Raw genomic sequence first — 22,096 nt, 5'->3', positions numbered from 1 at the left:
AAAAAAAAAAAAAAAAAGAAATTTTGTACAATAGACAGTATTCATAGTTTGTTGATGAATATTAAAGGTATAATCAATATGAGACATAAACAGTATAAGCATACCTTGCAATTGCTAAGTGATAGAAAAATTATACATAAATGAAACCAATTTTAAAATGCTATTTGTCCATCTGAAAAAAACACATAAAATATAAAATATAATAATATATGTATCTGAGAAATGAAAATATAAATGATATTTATTTTTCCTTATATTTTTTGCTACTTTTTAAATGACTGCTTGGAACTCTGTTGCTTGTAATTGAGAAAAATTATATTACTTTATAAAATGAAGATAGAATGTCTCAATGAGTGTAATTGGAATTACATATGAGAAAACTCATGTTTTATTTATTATTTTTTATTTTTTTGTAGTTCCAAGAATCAAACTCAACACCCTAACATGTTAGACATGCGATGTACCATTGATCTCTACTCATAGCCTGCAATGACTATTTTAATCTTCCCCTAAATGAAATTATTTATTGGAATTACAATGGGAAGATATAGCAGAATTGGGTCTAGTATTATTATTTTGAATCCTGTATTTTATCAATTGTTGTAATAGTTGATAAGTCCAGTTAATACATCTAGTTAACTTTGGAAAAGTTAACTTTGAGAAATGTGAAAATGGATTATACATTAGCTTAGGCACATTAAACTTTATGGGTGATTTTTTTTTTCTAGTAATTCAGGCATCTGATTGTTCTGTCACTGTTCGGGGGCAGTGATCTTTACTTTTTGGAAGAATGGGCCATCTAGAATTAGTTTTACTTTAGGAGTTTTCCTCCAGTTGCCTGAGTTTCCAAAATGCAGCTAATAGATTCATAAAGAATTTCCAATGACCTGCAATAAAGAAAAAAGAAAAAGCAATATTTAATAAATATGACTCTGTGTCAGTATTAAGAAAACTTCATTTTGGAGTAATGCTGGATATAAAAAGAAGCCTTCTTTTTTACATACAATTTAAAAGGGATCAGATTTTAATAAATACCTTTACGAATTTCTGTTTTATTGACTAAAAATAGATATCGTTCTCCACTGAGGTGTAGTTTCAAGAGAACCCAAATATTCTTGTAGTACAGGATATTCCACAAGAAATGCTTAATGAATAAAAAGCAAGGGAGGAAACTTTAGATTTCTCTCAATATTCATTTCTGTGAGTTTGTGGTTCAGCCCTCCAAAACATGAAAAACTCTGTATCACCAACTACTGCTTTGTTTATCTTCTCTTAGTTAACTCAGTCTTGACACAAATAAGCTAAGCTAACTACATTTACTTCAATAATTTTCACCAGATCTTATAACAAAACATCCAGATGTATATGTTTAACAAAGCAAGTTTTTCTCATGTCCACATTAATATCCTAAGATTAAAGGTAGCTCTCAACTTCATTTCTGCTTCCTATTAGTTTTATATTTCCCACTACACACACCCACACACACACACACACGTATGTGCACACACAAACACATTTACTCACCCCCCTGCACACATACACACCAATGCACTCCCATTTTATGAGGAAATACAACATAACAGCATCTCTCTCCAACTTACCTGCTGTACTTTTTCCATTAGGAAGATTAAACTGAAAACTGTAGCCCCACACTCACCAGTCTTTACCACCTAGATTATTACATCAATTATAATATAATGTATAATAATATTTTGGGGAATGAAATAAACTCCAGGCAGGAACCCACCTCCAGCAATTCAGTCAGCAGAAGAATGTATTTATTGCTAGAGCAAGCTTTCTTTAACTATGTGACTTTCTGAGAGTGAGAGCTATTTTCTCTTTCTCTTCTATCATTTGATATCAAAGGATCACATTTTCTCCATGATGAAGAAACATTTTACAAGGTTGGTAGCAATTGGACAGTTTAAAGGTTATATGGGAAATTGTACAGTATTTGAAACCGTAGTGGGCATTAAATTATATGGTGCATGTCTATGGGGATAAATGTCAGTGGACACTACTGAAAGTGTGACCCATCAATAGGAAACAAGTTCTTTCTACATAATTGAGTAGTCTTCTGAGTTTAATAATGCCTCCCTAAAAACCCAGAATCTTCTGTGGATCTCAGAAGGGAAACATATTGAAATGAGGTTTCTGTAGATAGGACTGAAATGCAAGTTTGGATGAGGTCCTACTGGCATGGGGTGGGCCCTTCATCCAGCATGACTGATGTCCTTTTGGAAGAGAAGTGATACACAGTGGATGCACAGGAAGGAAGGGCTCTTCATGACGAAGGAACCAAGAACGAACATGATGTATCTACCAGCCAAGGGTTACCATAGTTACTCAGCAAAATAGAACACTGGTTGATAGGGAAGCACAGATCAGTTTCTCCTGTGGAACCTTCAGAGAAAGCAGAGTCCTGACAGGGCCTTGAATTCTGACTTCTGGCTGCTGTGACTGTTAGAGAATCACCAGCAGTTGTTTTAATCCATCCAGTTTGTAGTACAGAACTTCATTTGCTATGCTGTCCTAAGGATCTAACACAATGGATACATCTAAGCCTCCACTCTAGTCAAGAACTGGGTTCAGATCTTTCTTTAGATCAACTCACTCCCCGTATGACCTGATCTTTTATCATCCATGAAATGATTATCATCAGGATTTGGGAATGTTGTTTTCCTAAGCAACTCAAATGAGGAATCATTTCTTTAAAGTTTAAAGATAATTCCTATCTGATCTAGCACATGTAGTCTTCTGTGGATTAATATCTTTATTGAAATACTATTCTGAGTCTTATGAATCCCTTAGATAAACAAAATATATATCAAAAAACTGATGCTGTGTTTTCCAAAGCTGAGAAAACTGTAGTTTAAGGAATAAACTGTATGGACTTTTTTCACAACTAGGTCATTTTTGTTGAATGGAAAAAGAATAAATCCTTGAGGGATTAATTCAGATACTAAAACAAAAGACATATCCTAGGACAGCCTTTTTATCTTAAAAAAAGTATTCACAGAAAGTAACAAGGTGGCAATAAGATGCTAAACAAGAATGAAATTCATATGTAATGCAAGGAGGAAAGGAAGCTATACATTCTTTAAAAAAACAGTTGTACAGCTAAACAACAACAAAAAATAGCTCTTGTCCCAATCTTGCATAGAAACTGCCATTCTTCTTTCTTTTTTTGTGTCACTGGACTCAGACAGCAAGTCCAAGGAGCACTTCCAAGTCAGGTATAATCTTATAGATGCATATTAATTAAGGGCAGAGATTTTTCTCCATTTATTTCAACAATTTTAATCTACAGGCGTAGAAGAGTGGTTGTTACGCAGTAAATATGTGTGTGAATAAAGAAATATTGATTTCTGTATTGAATGAGCAGGTGAAGAAGTAATAGTCCTCCTGACCTAAACTTATGCAGTGCCTCCCTTCACAGCCAGCAGACTTCTGCTTTTAGCCCCCTACCTGAGGAAGACAGACAGATACACCTAGTGCATTGTTCAGTGTGGTCCGTGTGCCTGTACCAGAGATAGAAAGATGACAACTGGACTGAAAGTTTGGAGACCTGAGTCTAAGTCGTGATTGTGCCATTAACACGTGTGCAATCTTAAATAAATCATTGAAGTTTCCGAAGCCATTTTCCTCAGAGCAAGGAAACGAATGATCTCTTAGGTCCTTCCAACTCTCCCATTTCATAATTCTGTGGAGTGGGTTTGTGGAAGAAGACAGAGGAGTAAAAAGGGATATGGGGGCTTGGCCAGGCTGGCAACATGGAAACGTCATTGCAATTAGGCAAAGAAAGCGTCTCACTACTTGGTGATTTTGTGAATTTAAGTTTGCAATTCAGTGTTTGTTGAGAATTTGCCATGTGCAGCTCTGGAGTCGAACAGGAAGGGTGCACTAATATGGACGCTATCTCCAGAAGGCCAGGAGTTCACAATTTGAAAATACCGAGACGCTTGTGCATATCGAGAAATTAAAACAGTGTTCAAAACTCAGAGATAAAATCTGTAATTCTAGGAAGGTTTCATTTGATCTAGAAGCAGTATCAAATATATAAAATAATTTAGGTTCTCAATTGCCAGCAAAGATTTCTTACCCTGAAGTACAACTCCTATCTTATCTGTTTCGTTTTTGGTAAATCAATCTGCTCAGAAGGACTTCTGGCCTTTCTGTCCTCTTACCTCATATTTGTTCCTCTCCCGGACTTCAGTCTCATTGTTTTTCTGGCTGTGAATGCCCTGCCCTTTATCTGCTCTCATGTAAATCTTCCTCCTTGGGTTTCCAGGCAAACCAAAAGCTGCCTCCTTGGAGAATTTATCCTTAATCCTCCCCACAGGAAGCTGCACTCCGGTTCAGATTCTTTTAGCCTTAAATTTGCAGTGCTCCTACAGTATGTGGTATTACAGTGAATTCTGCGATATTTGTAGTTTGTCTTGTGTCAGCTTTTAGTCCTGTTGCATGGGAGTATTCCTATTGTGACAGCCTTGCTTTTCTTGTTTGTTTTGTTTTACACTTTTGCAGGAATGAGTGATCTTTGACTTTAAGATGAATTGAAGAAATACAAAGTAAATTGTAAGTCAGTGTGGACTTGTGTACTGCATTGTACATGGTAGCAATTGCAGATAAATTATTTAAAACATGATTTAAAAGCATGGCTCATTTTTATTATTCTGGTTCAATTATGATTCACAAGGCCTCATTTTAAGACCGTGGTGAATGTATACAATGCTGAAAGCCATAATTATCAGTCAGTCCTGATTCATTTATGGAATGACACGATGTTTTTTTATACTTTAAATCAATGATTGTTGGTCGTGAAGCTTTTATGGTTTGCTGGAAGGTGGATTAATTCCACTTTACTTTTAAAAGGATATTAGATTTGAAGACAAAAATACAAGAACCAGATAATGTCATTAAAAGTTAAAACCATGTGGCTCAAAGGAGTAAATCCTTGGTTCCCTGCTGGACAACCTTAGGAAGAAATGGCCTGTTAGGCTAAGAAATAGTTCTCTTTTGGTTTCCTGCTGGAAAGAATTTTGTTGAACTAGAGGGAAGAAATCCAGATGACAACCATGGAAAAATCACTCTGTAAACTGTGCCCCCTTAGCCTAGATTTGACAAACACCCCATACTGCAGATGATACTAAAGATAAAATACATATCACTGTCCTCACTATTTGTCTAAAAGATAGATGTCTATAAAGATATTAACCACATGAACATGTGCATATTTGTTTATAGACTACATATTTGCTATATCATGTTATGTACATATCTATAGTCTATAAATATATATACATTATTAATTTAGGTAATATGTATGGAAAATAAAGCATACAATGGTAAGTTAATAATTTCTAGACTATTTAGAAACAATACTGTTTCTAAATTCCAAATCATTTTTTACAGATTACCTTTTTAAAAAAGAAAACTGGGTATGATACTGCATATCTGTAACTGCAGACGTCTTTGCCACAGAGGCAGAAGGCTTGCAGGTTTGAGTCCAGCCTGGACATCTTCGTGAGACCCTATCTCAAAATAAACAGTTTTAATAAATGGCTGAGGATATAGTTCACTTCAGAGGCCCTGAGTTCAATGATCAATACAAAAAAATAGTATTTTTAAACTTTAAATTACATTAAATTAAAAGTTGAGTTTAATTTACCTTTGCTGACCCTTACGTTCAGTCAGAAATGCTCAGCATCCAAGTATTTTACCACGCCAGTTGTGTCAGAGAGATCCAGGGAGGAAAGCCTGGGTAAATCTGGCCCTGTTTTGTTCTTTTGGGTTAATAATCAAGTCTGCTTTTATGACCCCCCCCTCCATGAAACACTTATGTTGTTGTCTGAAAAGCATTCAGGCCTTTGTCGCCTGAGAAATAGCACCAGAACGTGACCATGCTTACTAAATAACCTAGTTGTACAAAAAGATATTTTTTCAAACAGAGAAACAGTTGAGCCCACCAGTGTTAATGTCATTAGGCATGTGTTCAATAAATATTTCCTGTATTGATGAATAAGAAACCAAAGATTCAAATATTAGTTACGCTTTCCTTGATAACTAATACAGAATTAGAGAAACACAATAGATAAAAAGTATGCAATGCACTGGCTAATTGACAGTTTCCATTGATTTAATAAGCCACAGCAGTAAAGGGATAGAGGAATAAAACAGAAACCAGGAACCTTTTTAAAAAGTTAACTTCTCTAATATACTTCTAAAATTTAGTAAATGAAGTGGTCGTTCATTTCAACAGAATGATCAGATTTTTTTTAATGCATCTTAGTGGCATGTAGGACCATTTTATTACCCAAAAAGACTCCTTGGGAAAATACTTGAAAATGAGGGGGGGGGGACTTTCTTGGCTGAACATATGTACCTACGTGAGTCTTCAGTTTTCCCTAAAAAGGCGTGCTCACAATAGAAAGCAGGCCTTAGAAAAATGATCTAGTTTGAGTAAAAAGGGGTGGACAGAAGTGACAAGCCCATGGCCGAGTCTTTTCTGTTCGGTGAAGTATAACTGATTTGTAGGGAGGGCAGTCCAAGGTGCAAACTGTCCAGACCCAACTTCTGTCTCTTTTTTTCATTACGGCTAGTTTATTGCTATCTAGGTATGAACACTGCAGCCTCCCGCATGTATGTACATATGTTAGCTTACATCTTCATGTTTTAACTGCCCGATCTGTCCAGAAATCTCTAAGAACAAGTGTTGTTTAATAGAACAAGATAACCCAACACAACTCCATATTGATCACATTCAGTTGTTTGTATGAGGAAGGCAGAAATTAGAGGACGAACACTAGGTGTGTGTTTTTAAAAAAACAATACAATCATCTACAACAATCTAAACTTTAGGTTAATATACTTATTCATATTCTTCAGAAGTTATTATTAAGTTAAACAGATATTTTTGTCTTTGCCTTCAGAACTAGAGCCCTGTGATGTTCATTGATTCTATTTGATTAGATCATAGCAGTAGTCTAGATGTTACATCCGGAGGCTCTCTGATAGACCACCATAGAATGCATTTGTAGAGGAAATAGTCATTCTCAAAGTGCTTATTAACACTTTTTTCTCACCCAAAGATTGCCTGAAACTCCTAGATTTCCTTTGATTATATATATAAATTTATATATTTGTGGTATATGAGGGAGAGATGACTTTTTACTCTCCATCCTCAAACTTTCTCTATGTAGAGAAAAATCTAATAATCAGTTGGTGTTGAAGGACTAGCTCACGTGTTCTATCAGCAAAAGATTTCCAAGCCATAAGACTGAGCATAACATGATATCTCCGAGCCAAGTGTTTAATGCTGGTCATAGTCTCTGAAAGATTCATTATTTCCTCTGAAACTAATGGGCTTCTAGGGAGCAAACATGAGTGCAGGTGAGAACAAATCAGATGTTATTTCATTGAATACCAATGGATGACAGTAAATTTAACCCTTGGAGAACCATTTTCCTTTGTAAATCTGTGTTGAAAACAATTTGAAGGAGGAAATAAGAAAAGCACATATTCAGTAGTATTGGCCTTGAAGTTAGAAGTCAAGAGTTCAAGATTAAGAGAATTCTTTAGCTATTAAATTTGCAGCAAATAAAGGCTACATAACTGTGCACAGCAACATTAAATTAGACCAAGTGCATGACCTGGTCCTGTGTTGCATACCATAGAGGCCACACCACCCCTGGCATGTCAGACAAGGCACTGTAGCATCTGGAAATGATAAAGCAGGGATGAACCTGTATGATACCAGAGTCTCTCTGGGTTTCAGAACTCATGACGAGAGAGACGTGGCCAGCAATCACTCTAACTTTGTACTTTTATGTATTTTTCCACCTTCACATAAGTTTTAGATTATTTTGGGTTTATGAAGGCAAAAAAAAAATCACATATGAAAGTTCAGTCATCTGTAGAAGTATCACTGTTTTGGGTTCAGAAGGAATCTGCTATAATTTTGGCAAATACAGATGTTGAGAAAAACTGTTAATTTGGGGGGCATCCCTTAATATATTCAGTTCCTTCAGCTGTTGGGTTGTTTTTTTTTTCAAGTCTTCAGCCTGTGCGTGCACTGGGACAAAGAGAACTCCCTGAGAATCGGGTTTTCCCTCTCCCACCCCAATCTGATATTTCTTCTTGCTTACATTTTTCATTGCCCGCCGGCATACTTCTTCTCAAACCTTTTGGGGGCTCAAGAATAGTGTCATAGCTTCAAGTACCTGGGCGTGCGTGTTCCTGTGTGCACATATACACATGCATATACAAATGCACGCATGGTCTTAGATCCCTTTAGTATTTCTGCTCACTCTTTATATTTATTTTAGCACTCGCCATGACTAGCCACAGCTATTCACTTGAAAAAAGTTACTCAGATACTTACCAGGCCCCACATTGGATCTGACTTCTGAACTCTTACTCAGCTTCCTTCACTTTTGCCTGTTTTGTTTGGCTTTTGGCATTTCACCCAGGCACAGCCACTTGACAAGCCAGACAAGTCCCTCCTGGCAAATATTCCCCGCATGCTTTCACGGCACCTCTGTCGGCCAGGACTCTCCTGTTTTCTGTAGTCATAACTGTGGTCACCTCCCCTCGTTCCAGGAATACGTAAGCAATTAGATATTTGGAAATTGATATTAGCAATTAGATATTTCAAAATGGTTCTTTTATGCCCCCCTATAAGAGATGATTTTTTTAATTAAAAAAGTAAGTAATCTTTGTATTCTTCTTGCAGGGCTCTTGTGGTAATAGAGACAAACCTCAATTCAAAATAAATTCAAACCAACAGTTCTTATGAGTTACAGTTTTTAAAAAAACTCATTTCCATCATTTTTTGGTGATACTTTTTAATGCTGTTAATGAAATATCTGCCAGATAAGATGGACAAGGTTTCCTGCTGTATTATTTCTTACCATGAGCGTTTTTACCAATCGGTATCAGCTATGGCAGTATTTGTCACAGCCTAATTTCTTCCCTTTGAAACTAAAGCTTCATGTGCATATCATTTTCCTTCCAAAACAATCAATTCTGTTTTCACTAAACATATTAATCATACAGATAAAAATCCATGAGATTATCCTTGGGCACTGTAGGCATTCGCTGAACTTATATGAAATTCATGAGAATGTTTCATTAAATTTCACTGTAAACTATCAGTCTGAAATAACTCTTCTTGCTATAAGCCATGTATTTTCACTGCTGTCTAAACATAAGTGAACAGTGAAACTTCAACACACGGTGGAAGAAAACAACCCACAGTTTTGTAGACTGAGCCTTGGTGAGCTGCACAAAACGGGCTGTGATGTGGTCCGTAGACCAGTGTCTGGCTGACTGAGAATGCTAAAGACAGTTAACAGCGTCAATCCCAAATCCTTTGTCCCAAGTACGTTTTCAAAATTTCTTAAAAGTCTTTCTTTTTCTCCTTCCAAATCTATTAGATAACAATAATGGCAGGCTTATTCTTAAACATTTCTATGTAACCTCACCTGCAAAAGTTCTTCACACAAAATCCCATAAAACCTGGGAAACAATTGGTAAGACCCATAGTATCCGTATCAAATGAACGATCCCTTGATTAACTAAATTATAGATTAATAATCCAGCATATCCGGAAGTTATCTTTATTTTAAAAAGTGTTCTGTAAAGAAAAAATGTGAGAAAAGAAAAAAAAAGGGAAACAAAGCCTTTGTAAATAGGGAAGGGTGAAGGGGGTGAAGGGAGACAGGGGCGTGGGGAAAAACGAGAACCAAGACACATCATGTAAAGGTACAGGATCCCCGGGATGAATGTAACTGTATTGTTTGCTTTAAATGCACCAATGAATTTAATGAAAAAGAAAATGTCCTAGTTTCTATTTTATTGATCTTCCTTTTCCCTGCTGTGGGTTATTAAATTAATCAGTCAATGCATTCTGTAACCTATCCATTTTGCTTATCTAATTCCACATTAGTTATTAACAAAAGCATAATTAATATTTAAACCATTGATTTCCTTTCAGCAGTATACTAAACGTGTGTGTGTGTGTGTGTGTGTGTGTGTTTTGGCCCGGGGTTTGAACTTGGGCCCTTGTACTTGCCAGGCAGGCGGTGGAACCACTGAGCTAAATCCCCAGCCCTGTCAATATAAGAACTATTTATTGAACAGAGGCCTACTGGTATCAACTCAGTTGGGCACTGAGATGCCAGTATCTTATATTCTAAAAGTGAGGAAAAAGTTTCTCAACTGTAACTTGGAGCATCCAGATTCTGTGAAATCAGAGTTTTAATTTGGTAAAGACCAGTCAAAGGTGCCATTGTACTGATGATATTGTATTTACTTGATATAATTTGATTATGAAGTTTTTATATACTAGAGCAATGCCTTGTACACACTTTCCAGATAATAGTTATAAATGCACACCCATGACCTTCACTGAGGGAAGCATATTTGGTGGGATATAGGGGAGTGATGTTAACTTTGTTTTTGAAACAGCCTCGAATCCCAGCTGCATATACAGAAAGTAAGCCACTTGCAAGCTACAGGTGAGATATGCTTTACTGCTCTTCTCAAAAGCAAATAAGCTCAGTCTGTGTGGGAATCTCTTTCTTCTTCTTGTCCTCTGCATCGTGACTATATGAGACCCTGATCAGATGTAGCTTGAGAAATGCTGACTTTAAAAAAAGCCAATCAAATGACAGACACCCTTAAGATGCTTAACATCATGTCAGAATGAATTGACATCTTTTGAATGTTTTTCCTCCTCCTCTCTGTCACACCAACATTTCTGAGAGCCTCTCTCATCTTTCTTTACTATGTTCCTTCATCCTTTTGATTTTAACTGTACTCCTTTGGGCAAAAGAGACACTGTCTGCACAGACTTGTATGTCAGGTTGCCTTTGGATGTAAATTTCAGTTTTGCACTGAGAATGTTAAATTCCTCCTTCAGAATAGCTTTGTAATGTAATGAACAACAGCATGCGTTTGCAAAGAAGCTAGCATAGTCGGTACTGACCTGACACCGTATCTTTTGGGCATCACTGGCCGGGAACCTCAGGGTCATGGCTTTTAAATAACCTGACTGAGCAGCTCTCTGGACGTGGACGAATGGACCAATGTGTTTGGCCACGGCTCCTACGTTTATCAAAGTATTGTAGATCCTAAATGTTGGATTCGATGTTTTAAAAGGGATTTGGAGAAATCAGAAATTCTAAGAGAAATGAACCAAACTTGAGATTGTAGCCTTGCTATAGGTTCTAAGGTATATTATCAGTAAGAGTGTGTGTGTGTGTGTGTGTGTGTGTGTGTGTGTGTGTGTTCTCCTCGCTTAACAATCGAGTTCCATCCTGTGACCAGGTGGTTAAGTGAATTGGTTGCTAAATGAGGAATCATACATCGTGTGGACATTACAATATTTGGAACAATGAAATGGTCAAAGGAAACTCCAATTAATAATTTTGCTTTCATTTGCATACCTCTTCCATGCAGTGCTGTAATGTATAACAACATAAAACTACAGTACTGTGCTGTACAGTCCAATAAGCAGAAATTACAGTACTGCATAAACAAGGTGTACCTTGGGAATAAAAGACAATGAGGCTGTATAAACACAATACACAGGATCATACAAAACAAAGATAGATTGTGAGTCCAAACATCGCACCTCGATCACAAGTCTGAATAGTCACCGAACAGGTCAGTAAGCCAGGAGGTAGGGCTGTGTGTGTGTGTGTGTGTGTGTGTGTGTGTGTGTGTGTGTGTAGTTCAATAGCAATGTTGGTATTTATATGTACCAATATCAGTATATTAAAATAATGTGTGATATGTTTGTTTTATATATGTATATGCAGAAAACATAGAATCCCTCTATATAATGCTCACACACATGCACACGGCCTGTCCGAATGTAGCATATTTGTTACAGATGATAATAAGATGAACCCACTCTAACATTGTTATCACCCAAGCTCCGTCGTTCCTAGGAGGGTTTCCTCTTGGTTTGACAATTCTCTGGCTTGTGACAAAGGGCTGATAATGTATCTGCTTTAGTATCACAGAGAGCGGCTTTTACTACTGTACAAGCCTGGACTTCACTTCTTCTTTCCTCTTCATCCTCCTCCTACCCCACCCATGTCCTGGCAGCCACTGACCTTCGTCCTGTCCCCATAGTCTTGCCTTGGCCCGATTGGCACATAGTGGAAAACATACATGATGTAGCCTTGTTGGATGGTCTTCTGCCATTCAATGGTATGAGTTTGTTAGGGTTGAGATCTTTCAGACTGTGCTTTGCAAGGAACATTTAATGTTCTTCCCATTTTATAAAGTGAGAGATTTTACCTTTAAAAGTTAGGTAACTCCAAAAGTGGCCCTCAAGTTAAAAAAAAAAAATCCATCAAAATTGCAATTTTTAGAAAATATTCTTACCTATCAGTTCTTCTCAAATAAATACAAACAGCAGAGTGCATTCACCTCAAAGGAAAAAAAGCACACCTTTGAATACTGGAGGAAGCCATTTACACTGTGCAGTAAAACAGAATTGTCAGTAGGATATAACAAGAATGAAATACTGAGCTAAAGGAAAACTGCTTGTAGCTAGGAACCTACCTAGACTCCTCTTGGGAGCGAAAATCCATGTTCCTCCTATGTCCGAAATATTTCAACGGAAAGAGTGGAGAAGCAATTCAGAGGGGATTTACTTTAAAACAAGGTATATTTTGATGGTTGAATAGCACTTTAGATCAGATTCCCTGGGAAGCCCACTCTGACGCCGACTCCTGTGTAGAGGTTTATTGGAAACTCTCCCAGAAACCTCCTCTGCAAAGTAGGGAAGGACGTGGTATCCGGGTGGGCCTTGGTGAGCTGCGAGGCGGGTATGGTAGGGGCTTCCGCCAGTGCTGCACGGCGCTCTGCAGCTCCGCTGGCCGTTTTTAGGCGTGGCCCTTGCAAACACAGCACCCAAGCTCGCTTAGCTTCGATTCGCCAAACATGAAGGCAGCTGCTCCTGGTAGGGTGTGCAGCTTCGGAGAGCAATTACTAGAACTAGGTTTAACTGTGAGTTCTCATCACCCGCCCCCAGCAGGTGGGAGAAGGACACCCTGATCCTGAGGAGTTAACATCAGCAGCCCAAGGTGAGGTCGTTGTAGGATGTCCAAGAAGCCTGGCTTCCTTGCAAAGGAGGGCCTGGAACAGATAGTTCCAAGTACTTTCAGATGAAAGTGATTTTGATATTCATTGTAATTGCCACCTTCAAGTGAAGGAGAGAGTTGTTATTTTGCATTTCTATTGTAAGGAAAATTATAAATGAAGACACAAAAAAACATTGAGAATAGAGGCTAGGAAGCATAAAGGACTGTGTCATGGAATAAAGAAAATTACCTTCCTTTTTTATGGAGACAGGGTCTCACTATGGAGTTGAGACTGGCCTGGAACTCACTATGTAGCCCAGGTTGGTCTTGAACTCACAGCTATCCTCCTGCCTCAGCCTCCCAAGTGCTGGGATTACCGGCAAATACTACCATGCCCAGCTCTCCCTTTTTTTTTTTTTTAATGTTAGAATCATACTGTATTAGGTTTTCGTTGAATAGGGAGAGAAGGCAACCTTCAAATCTCATTTTAAAAAATAAATTCACTACACCTTCTCTATGTATAAAATAAACTATCCTTATAAAATCTATAAATAAGAAGGCACTTTAAGTTTGTTTTTGTTTTTCAGTACTAGGAAGTGAATCCAGAACCTCCCACTGACGATGCCTCAGCCCTGTGCATTTTTTATTTTAAGATGGCATCTTAAGGGGCCAGTGACCCTTCTGTCTCCTGAGAAGCTGGAAAGAGTGACTTTAAGTTGTAAAGAAAGTAAACTATTTCTGACTGTGTCCCCCTTGCTACGGAACTCACATTTTCCCTTCGGTGCGCCCACGACTCAGTCGATAGCCATTTCAGAGGCGGTACAGAGAGTCGGAATATGCTGGCAGGTTAGTGTAGTTTTCTCCACTCGCTCACATTCTCTGAGCGCCCCAAATATCACCTAGTCAACAGCCACCGTGCTTGGCTTCCTATTAGACTTGATGGAGACGCAAACTTTTTCTAAAGAAGAGTTTGTGTGACAAGAGCTTATTAATGGAGCCTTGAATCTTTGAATGAAACTTTGTGTTCTTGCAGACCTCGTTTGTGAAATGAACTGGTTGTGTTGGAACTGTGTTGTCTTAATGTTCCTCACGACACAATATTTCAGAATAAGCTGAGGGGCCGGGGCTTTAGCTCAGTGCTTCTGCCGTCTGCCTCCCAAACTCAAGGTCCCGAGTTCGATCCCCAGCACCACAAAAATACATAATAAATAGAATAAGCTGCGGTTTAGCACTACATTACGTATAACATTCTGCCTTTGAGTCGAAACCAAGGACTCAGAGTGCAGCACAATGTGGAAAACCTGTAGCAGCCCTCAACTTCTGTGTCTCACCCGGTCCCAAGTCTCAGGCAGCAGACTCCCCTGGTGGAAGCCGTTCACAGACGGCATTGGGTTTGTAATAATTACTTTTGATTCTAAAATCATCAGCGTACCTTTCCCCACGCACTAATCTCTGTGCCTGCCTGAGGAGTGCAATTTAAGGCAGCAGAATAAAAATTCCTTCTTCAGTTTGAAAATAATCGTTTCCACATCAGTGATGGCCTTCGACGACTAAGGTGAGGGCTACTCTTTGATGGTATGAGCATGTTTTGCAGAATTCATATTTCCTAACTGGAGTGCTTTGTGTTTATGAAAGAATAGATGTATTCTGAGATTTTTTTTTGAATGTATGCAGACATTGCCAAGGCTTTCTATTCCTTTGTGAATGTTCAGAGGACGTTCTGGGATATTTTAATACTGTGCCGACAGGAAACTCTCCTAATGCCAACATGGCGTGACTTCTCTCTTTGGCAGGTCCTTCCACAGTGCAGCCCTCTCTGTGCGGAGCGGATCTGTTTGCTTGTGCCTACACACCGCAGTGTGTGCCCGCGTCAGGGAAATGCGACGGACGTCAGGATTGCGCAGATGGCTCTGATGAAGTGGGCTGCTCCCTCAGGCCCTCTCCTCCCCCCACTCCTCCTCCTCCTCCGCCCTGTGGCAACATGGAGTTCCGGTGCTCTGCGGGCCGGTGCATCCCGTCCCTCCTCCTGTGTGACGGAGTGGCCGACTGTCACGTTCATGAAGATGAATCCAGCTGCGGTGAGTCACTTTCACTCCCTCTGTGTGCCAGCAGAGAAATCCTGGCGTGTAAATGATGCGGGGAGCTTGGCAGACGAAACAAAGTTTCCAGAGTCTTAGTATGACTGTATCATCAGTGTTACCATTTGTGTGTGTGTGTGTGTGTGTGTGTGCGCGCGCGCACGTGCACGCGCGCGCGCATGTGGCTAAGTAAACCATGTAGCTCTTGCTTACCATTTCTGGAAGCTCTCCATAGGTGCTGAGGCTGATTTCTGTTAAAGTTAAACTGCTCCTGTTTGCTTTTCCACTTACCTCTGGGTCATCCTCACGGTGGATGTTCTTATATATTTATCTTTTTAGCACCTTTATGGAAATGGTGAAAGAACTATGATTATAACTTCTTTCTACCTTACTGGTTTAGGATAATGGCTCAAGTCAAGGGCTACAGAAAGGTAGATTTTAACAAATACATGTAGCCGGGCTTGGTGGCGCACGCTTGTAATCCCAGCATTCGGGAGGCCGAGGCAGGAGGATCGCTATGACTTTGAGACCAGCCTGGGCTACATAGTGAGTTCCAGGTCAGTCTCAACTACATAGTGAGACCCTATCTCAAAAAACCAAAAAAACAAAACAAAAGACAAAAAAAAACAAACGTGTATTTACGGATTGGGTCATTGGGTCTGGACAGTTTCTTAGCTAGATATATCCTGGCACGGTGAGTCCACAGAATAGCAAACCCTAAACACACAGGCTTCTTGCGCAGTTTTGGAGGAGGTATTTGGATGCTGCCCATTTTAGGTTCACCATGTGTGTAACAGGGTCAGTAATACCTGACCTACACCTGTGAGAATTTGAGCCCATGTCTTTAAAAGCCCAAGCCCTATATTCAGCACCTTCTATTTTCATTATAACTGGCCTATGTCAGATCAAGAAGAAAACCAAGAAATATTTACACACATCTAAGGGTGAATAACTCATCATGGTGAAGACACAAAACCATTGACATTTATTTGATTATTTGTTTGAGCACTTATTTTATACTGTATTCCATTATGAATTTATAAGGGCTACAGTGATGGAGGTCCGTAAACCACACATCAGTGATTACAGTTTTTTGGAATTGTGAAAGTCAGTTCCAAATTTTAAAGTAAGAGGGGAACAGGGAGATACATCTACAGCTGTTTCTGTGTCCTAATTAATGTGGGCACCTGGAATTATGACACCTATCAGAAAAAGACTAATGATAATAAAATAAGAAAGATAGCCTTTGGATGTATAAAACCTTTAGACTTGAATCAGTAAAACTCTCCTCCTGTTTAGGCATAGAGATCTGTTTTCTCCCCTCCTGTCATTTCTTACTTGTATATTCCCTCTGAGATACAGAAAACTTGACAGGTCTTCTAATATTATCTTTGAGGTAAGGTAAGAATATGGAGGTGAATCAGAAGGAGAAACTCTGTCAAATTGTTTATCCCTGTTCCCATCAGGGCCCTAAAGTAATTTGGGTGACAGAAATCATATTAAATTCAATATTATTATATGATATTCGGCTTTAAGTAAGGTTGCTCTTTAAAGAAAACTTCAGGAAAGTACTGTGCCTTTATAATTTTAGGGAGGCATTGAAAAGTTGCAGTTTGCCCAGTTAGTCACATGAAACTCTGTTCCCCAAAGGAAATAAGTCCATGTTGGGAATATACTGTGGATAAAAGGCTACAGGAAAATTACAGAATAAATGCACTCAGTGATCACAGATCTCCAAACATTTGAAGGAATAGTAGTATATTTGGGAAGCTCTCTTGCTGATCTGGAATGGCATTTTGTTGACTTAGATCCACTCCTTCGTTCACCCACCCACAAACCTTCCTTAAGAGCTGAACTGATGTCACCTGTGAGGCGGTTTGGCTATGGCATTGTCCCGGGCCCAGCGTAGACGAGTTACAGGTCACTGAAAGGAGACTAGCGAGTGAAAGTCGGGGTGCCGGCTGATGAGCTCCACGCCAGCAGTCACACGTGGTGTTGGGGAGCACGAGGTGCATTCCTGACAGTGGTGCACCAGACTCTACACTTCCCCAGGAAAAGTGACTACACAGCCATACTTGGAAAAACACAGTCACCAGACAAGGAGAGGAGAGATGCTTGATTCACGTGAAGAGAATGCCAAGGAGATTAAATCATTTGAATGAAGCATGTTGTAGATTATGAGGTCTCTGATGAAAAATGCAGAAAAAAATCTGGAGGATAAACAGCAACCAGATCTTGAAGAGTCCTCACTAATTTTTTATTGAGTTTTTTGGTACATTTTAGGTATACAGTACAGTTACATTCATCACTGGGATCCTGTACCTTTACATGGCAGGTCTTGGTTCTCATTTTTTCTCCTTGTCACTGCCCTCCCTTTACCCCCTCCTCCTTCCCCATTTACAAACATTTTATTTCCATTTTTTCATTTTCTCATACTTTTTTCTTTCCATTATTACCTTTCCCCTACCCTTCCCGCTTTTCCGACACCTTTAGCCCTTTTCTTCCTATTTTATATTGTCACTTATCTCATTAGGATCTTATGTACTACTGTAGTTTTTCACACCAGAGAAACTATTCGGTATTTACAAATGTGTGACTTATGTATTTCACTTAGGAGTATATCCTCAATATGTATCCATTTACCTATGAATGAATCTAATTTCTCATTCTTTATGGCTGACTAGTATTCCATTTTATAGAAAAACCACATCTTATTTATCCAGTTTTCAACTGATTGGCAAATGGGCTGTTTCCCAGTTTTAGCTATTACAAACTGTGCTGCTATAAACATAGGTGTGCATATATCACTGTGTGGTATGATTCTTTTAATTCTTTTGGAAAGATACCCAGCAGAGGGATGGCTGGGTCAAACGGAACCTCTAGTCCCAGCTCTTTGAGGCATCTCCATATTTATTTCCATAGTGGTTACACCAGTCTGCACTCTCACCAACAATGGAGAAGGGTTCCTTTTTCCCCACAACCCCACCAACATTTGTTATTGGTTGATTTCTTGATAGCAGCCATTCTTTGTGGAGTGAGGTGGAATCTCAGTGTTGTTTTCATCTGCGTCTCTTGAATGACCAGTGATGTGGAACATTTTTAAATATATTTACTTACTGCTTTTACTTCTTTGTCTGAGAAATGTCTATTCATTTCAGATGCCCATTTTTTAATAGGGTCTATATATTTGGGGGGGCTGATTGTTTTGACTTCTTTATATATTCTAGATAATAGTCCTTTGTCTGCAGAGTAGCTGGTAAAAAATTTTTCCCACATTGTACATTGTCTCTTAGTTCTGTTGATGGTTTCTTTTGCAGTGCAGAAGCTTTTTAATAAGATGAGATGCCAGTTGTTGATTCTTTCTGCTAGTTCCCGTGCTACTGAGGATTTGTTCATAAAGTGTTTTCCTATGCCAGTATCTTCAAGAGTTCTGCCTAACTTATCTTCCAGAAAATTTAGTGTTTCTGTTTTAATATTTAGATCTTTAATCCACTTGGTGAAAGATAAGGGCCCAGTTTTAATCTTTGGCAGGTTGAGATCCAGTTTTTCCAACACCATTTATTAAAGAGGGCATCCTTCCTCCAGTGGGGATGGTCAGCTCCTTTGTCAAAGATGAGGTAGCTGAGTACATCTGGAGTTATTTTTGTGTCTTCCAGTCTGTTCCACTGATCCTCTGGTCTGTTTCTTTGCCAGTATCATGCTGTTTTTATCACAGTGGCTTTGTAGTATAGTTTTAAATTGGGAATTGTTATACCCACTACCATGTCTCTATTGCCCAGGTTGGCTTTTGCTATTCTAGGTCTCTTCTGGTTCCAAATGAATTTTTGTATTCTTTTTTTCTAGTTCTGTGAAATATTGTGTTGGAATTTCAATTGTCATTGCATTGAATCTGTATAGCAGTTTGGGTAGTATGGCCATTTTCACTATGTTGATTCTTCCTACCCAGGAGCAGAGGATACATTTCCTTCAATGTCTTTTTTCAGAGTGCTATAGTTTTCAGTGTAGACGTCTTTTGCTTCTTTTGTTAGTTTGATTGCTAGATACTTCATTTTTTTTTTTTTTTGGATGCTATTGTGAAAGAAATTGTTTCCCTAATTTCTCTCTCAGTGAGTCTGTTATTTGTGTACAAGAGCACTATTAATTTGGGGGTGTTGACCTTGTATCCAGCTACTCTGCTAAAGGTGTCAACTAAATCTAAAAGTCTTTTGGTAGAGTTTTTTGGGCCTTCAATATAGAGTATCATATCATCAGCAAATAATGACAGTTTAACTTCTTCCCTTCCTATCTTTATTGCTTTAATTTCTTTCTCTTGTCTAATTGCTGTGGCTAATCTTTCCAGAACTGTATTGAAGAGGAGTGGTGATAGTGGGCATCCTTGTCTTGTTCCTGATTTTAACATAAAGATTTTCAGGTTTTGGCCATTTAATATGATGTTGGCTCTTGGTCTTTCATAGATAGCTTTTACTAAGTTAAGATATAGACCACCTATTCCAATTTTTTGCAGGGTTTTTATCATGAATGGGTGTTGAATTTTGTCAAATGCTTTTTCTGCATCTATCAAGAGGATCATATGGTTTTTGTCCTTGACTCTGTCAATATAGTGTATTACATTTATTGACTTATGTATGTTGAACCATCCTTGCATCCCTAGAATAAATCCAAGTTGGTCAGGATGTATGATCTTCTTGATGAACATCTGTATTCTGTTTGCTAGTATCTTATTAAGGATTTTTGCATCTATATTCATTAAGGCGATTGGCCTGTAGTTCTCTTTTTTAGTTGTATCTTTCCCTGGTTTGGGTATCAAATTGACACTTGCTTCCAGGAACGACTTTGGAAGTATTGCTTCCCTTTCAATATCATGGAAAAGTTTGAAGAGTAATGGCAGTAGTTCTCTAAATGTCTTGTAAAATTCAGCAGTGAATCCATCAGGATCTGGGCTTTTCTTTGTTGGTAAAACTTTAAATACATTTTCAATTTCACTGATTGTAGGGGTGTTTAAAATGTTTTTATCTTCTTCATTCAACTTAGGTAATTCATATGTATTTAGAAATCTGTCCATTTCTTCTGCATTTTCCATTTTGTTAGAGTACAGGTTCTCAAAGTAGGTATTGACTACCCTCTGGATTTCTGTTGGATCTGTTGTGACTTCACCTTTTTCATTCCTAATTGCATGGATATGAGCCCTTTCTTTCCTTTTTTTGATAAGGTTGGCTAAGAGTGTATCAATTTTATTTATTCTTTCAAAAAACCAACTCTTTGATTCATTTATTTTTTGCATCCTTTTCTTAGTTTCCATTGCATTGATTTCTGCTCTAATCTTTATAATTTCCAGCTTTGGGTTTTTCTTGCTCTTGTTTCTCTAGGTGTCTAAGATTCATCATTAGGTTGTTTATTTGCTCTTGCTCTGTTTTCCCAGTGTGGGCATTCAGTGCTATGAATTTTCCACATGGAACTGCTTTCATTGTGTCCCATAGATTCCTGTCTATTGTATTGGAATTTTCATTTATTTGTAAAAACTGTCTGATTTCTTCTTTAATTTCCTCTGTGATTGTTCAGGAGAGTGTTGTTCAATTTCCATGTGTTTGTGAAGTTCCTACAGTTTCTTGTGCTATTGATCTCCAGCTTGATTGCACTATGATCTGATAATACACAGGGAATAACTTTGATTCTTTTTCATTTATTCAAACCTGTTCTGTGAGCTAGTATGTGATCTGTCTTTGAGAATGACCCATGTGCAGCCAAAAAGAATGTATAGTCTGATTTTGTGGGGTGGGACACTCTATAGATGTCTATTAAATCCATGCATTCAAGCTTGGTTCAGTTCCAGTATTTTGTTGTTGATGTTTTTCCTAGATGATCTGTCTCTTTGTGAAAGTGGGTTATTTAGATCCCCCACTACAGTTGTATTAGTGCTTATTTGGTTTTTCCTGTTACTTAATATTTGTTTTATATAGTTGGGGGCATTAATATTTGTTCCATATATGTTTATGATTGTCATCTCTTCCTCTTGAATGGTTCCCTTTACAAGGATGTACTGGCCTTCTTTGTCTCTTTTAATCAGTTTTGGTTTGAAATTTACTTTGTCTGCAAATAAGATAGCTACCCCTGCTTTTCTCTAGGCGCCTGTTGCATGGAGAATTGTTTTCCATTCTTTTCTTTCAGTCTATGGGCTTCTTTTTGCACCAGGTGTGTTTCTTGTATACAACATATTGTTGGATTTTGCTTCTTAATCCATTCTGCCCCTTTTTTTCTCTCCCTCTTTTTTTCTTTTTTTTTTTTTTTTTTTTTTTTTTTTTATACCGGGAATCGAACTTGGGTCCTTGCACTTGCGAGGCAGGCCACCAAACCGCTGAGCTAAATCCCCGGCCCTAGTCTCTTTCTCTTGATTGCTGAGTTGAGGCCACTGACATTGATGCTTATAACTGGTGTGTACTGACTTATTATTGTCATGTTATTAGCCTTTTGTTGACTCTTTTTACTTTTTTGCCTTCTATTTTCGGTTTCTTGCCTTGCCTATTTGGTTTGCTCTGTTGGGCCTCATGGTGTTGTGATCTTCATTGTGTTTTTCTAGGATATTGTTTAAAATTCTTTGGAGTGCTGGTTTGGTATTCATGAAGTTTCTCAGGTGTTATTTGTCATGGAAATATCTTATTTCCCCATCCATTTTGAAAGAGAGTTTTGCAGGATACATCAGTCTAGGTTGGAGGTTGTTTTCTTTTAGGACTTGAAATACCTTCCTCCAGGCTCTCCTTGACCTAAGAGTTTGTGTTGAAAAGTCTCTGTCATTCTGATGGGCTTTCCTTTGCATGTGATTTGTTTCTTTTCTCTTACTGCTTGTAGTATTTTGTTCTTCTGTTGGGTTTCTGGGGTCTTGACTATTATATGTCTAGGTGTAGGTTTGTTTTTTTTTTTTTT

At 38.3% G+C, this 22,096-nt stretch overlaps 1 protein-coding gene across 1 annotated transcript in view; it reads left to right on the top strand.

Moving 5' to 3' along the window:
- The window catches only part of Malrd1 (MAM and LDL receptor class A domain containing 1), a 638,235-nt gene that overhangs the window by 507,949 nt on the left and 108,190 nt on the right, over positions 1-22,096 (top strand). Inside the window, exon 32 of the mRNA XM_019205159.2 lies at positions 14,894-15,178. Within this exon, the coding sequence (XP_019060704.1) occupies positions 14,894-15,178 (285 nt within the window). The remainder of the gene's footprint in view (positions 1-14,893; positions 15,179-22,096) is intronic.

Source organism: Fukomys damarensis, unplaced genomic scaffold (assembly GCF_012274545.1).
Source record: "Fukomys damarensis isolate Sample0158 unplaced genomic scaffold, DMR_v1.0_HiC HiC_scaffold_37, whole genome shotgun sequence".
NCBI classification, from domain to species: Eukaryota; Metazoa; Chordata; class Mammalia; order Rodentia; family Bathyergidae; genus Fukomys; species Fukomys damarensis.
The sequence above is the reverse complement of the archived record's forward strand: the minus strand, read 5'-3'. Positions and strand labels throughout refer to the sequence as shown.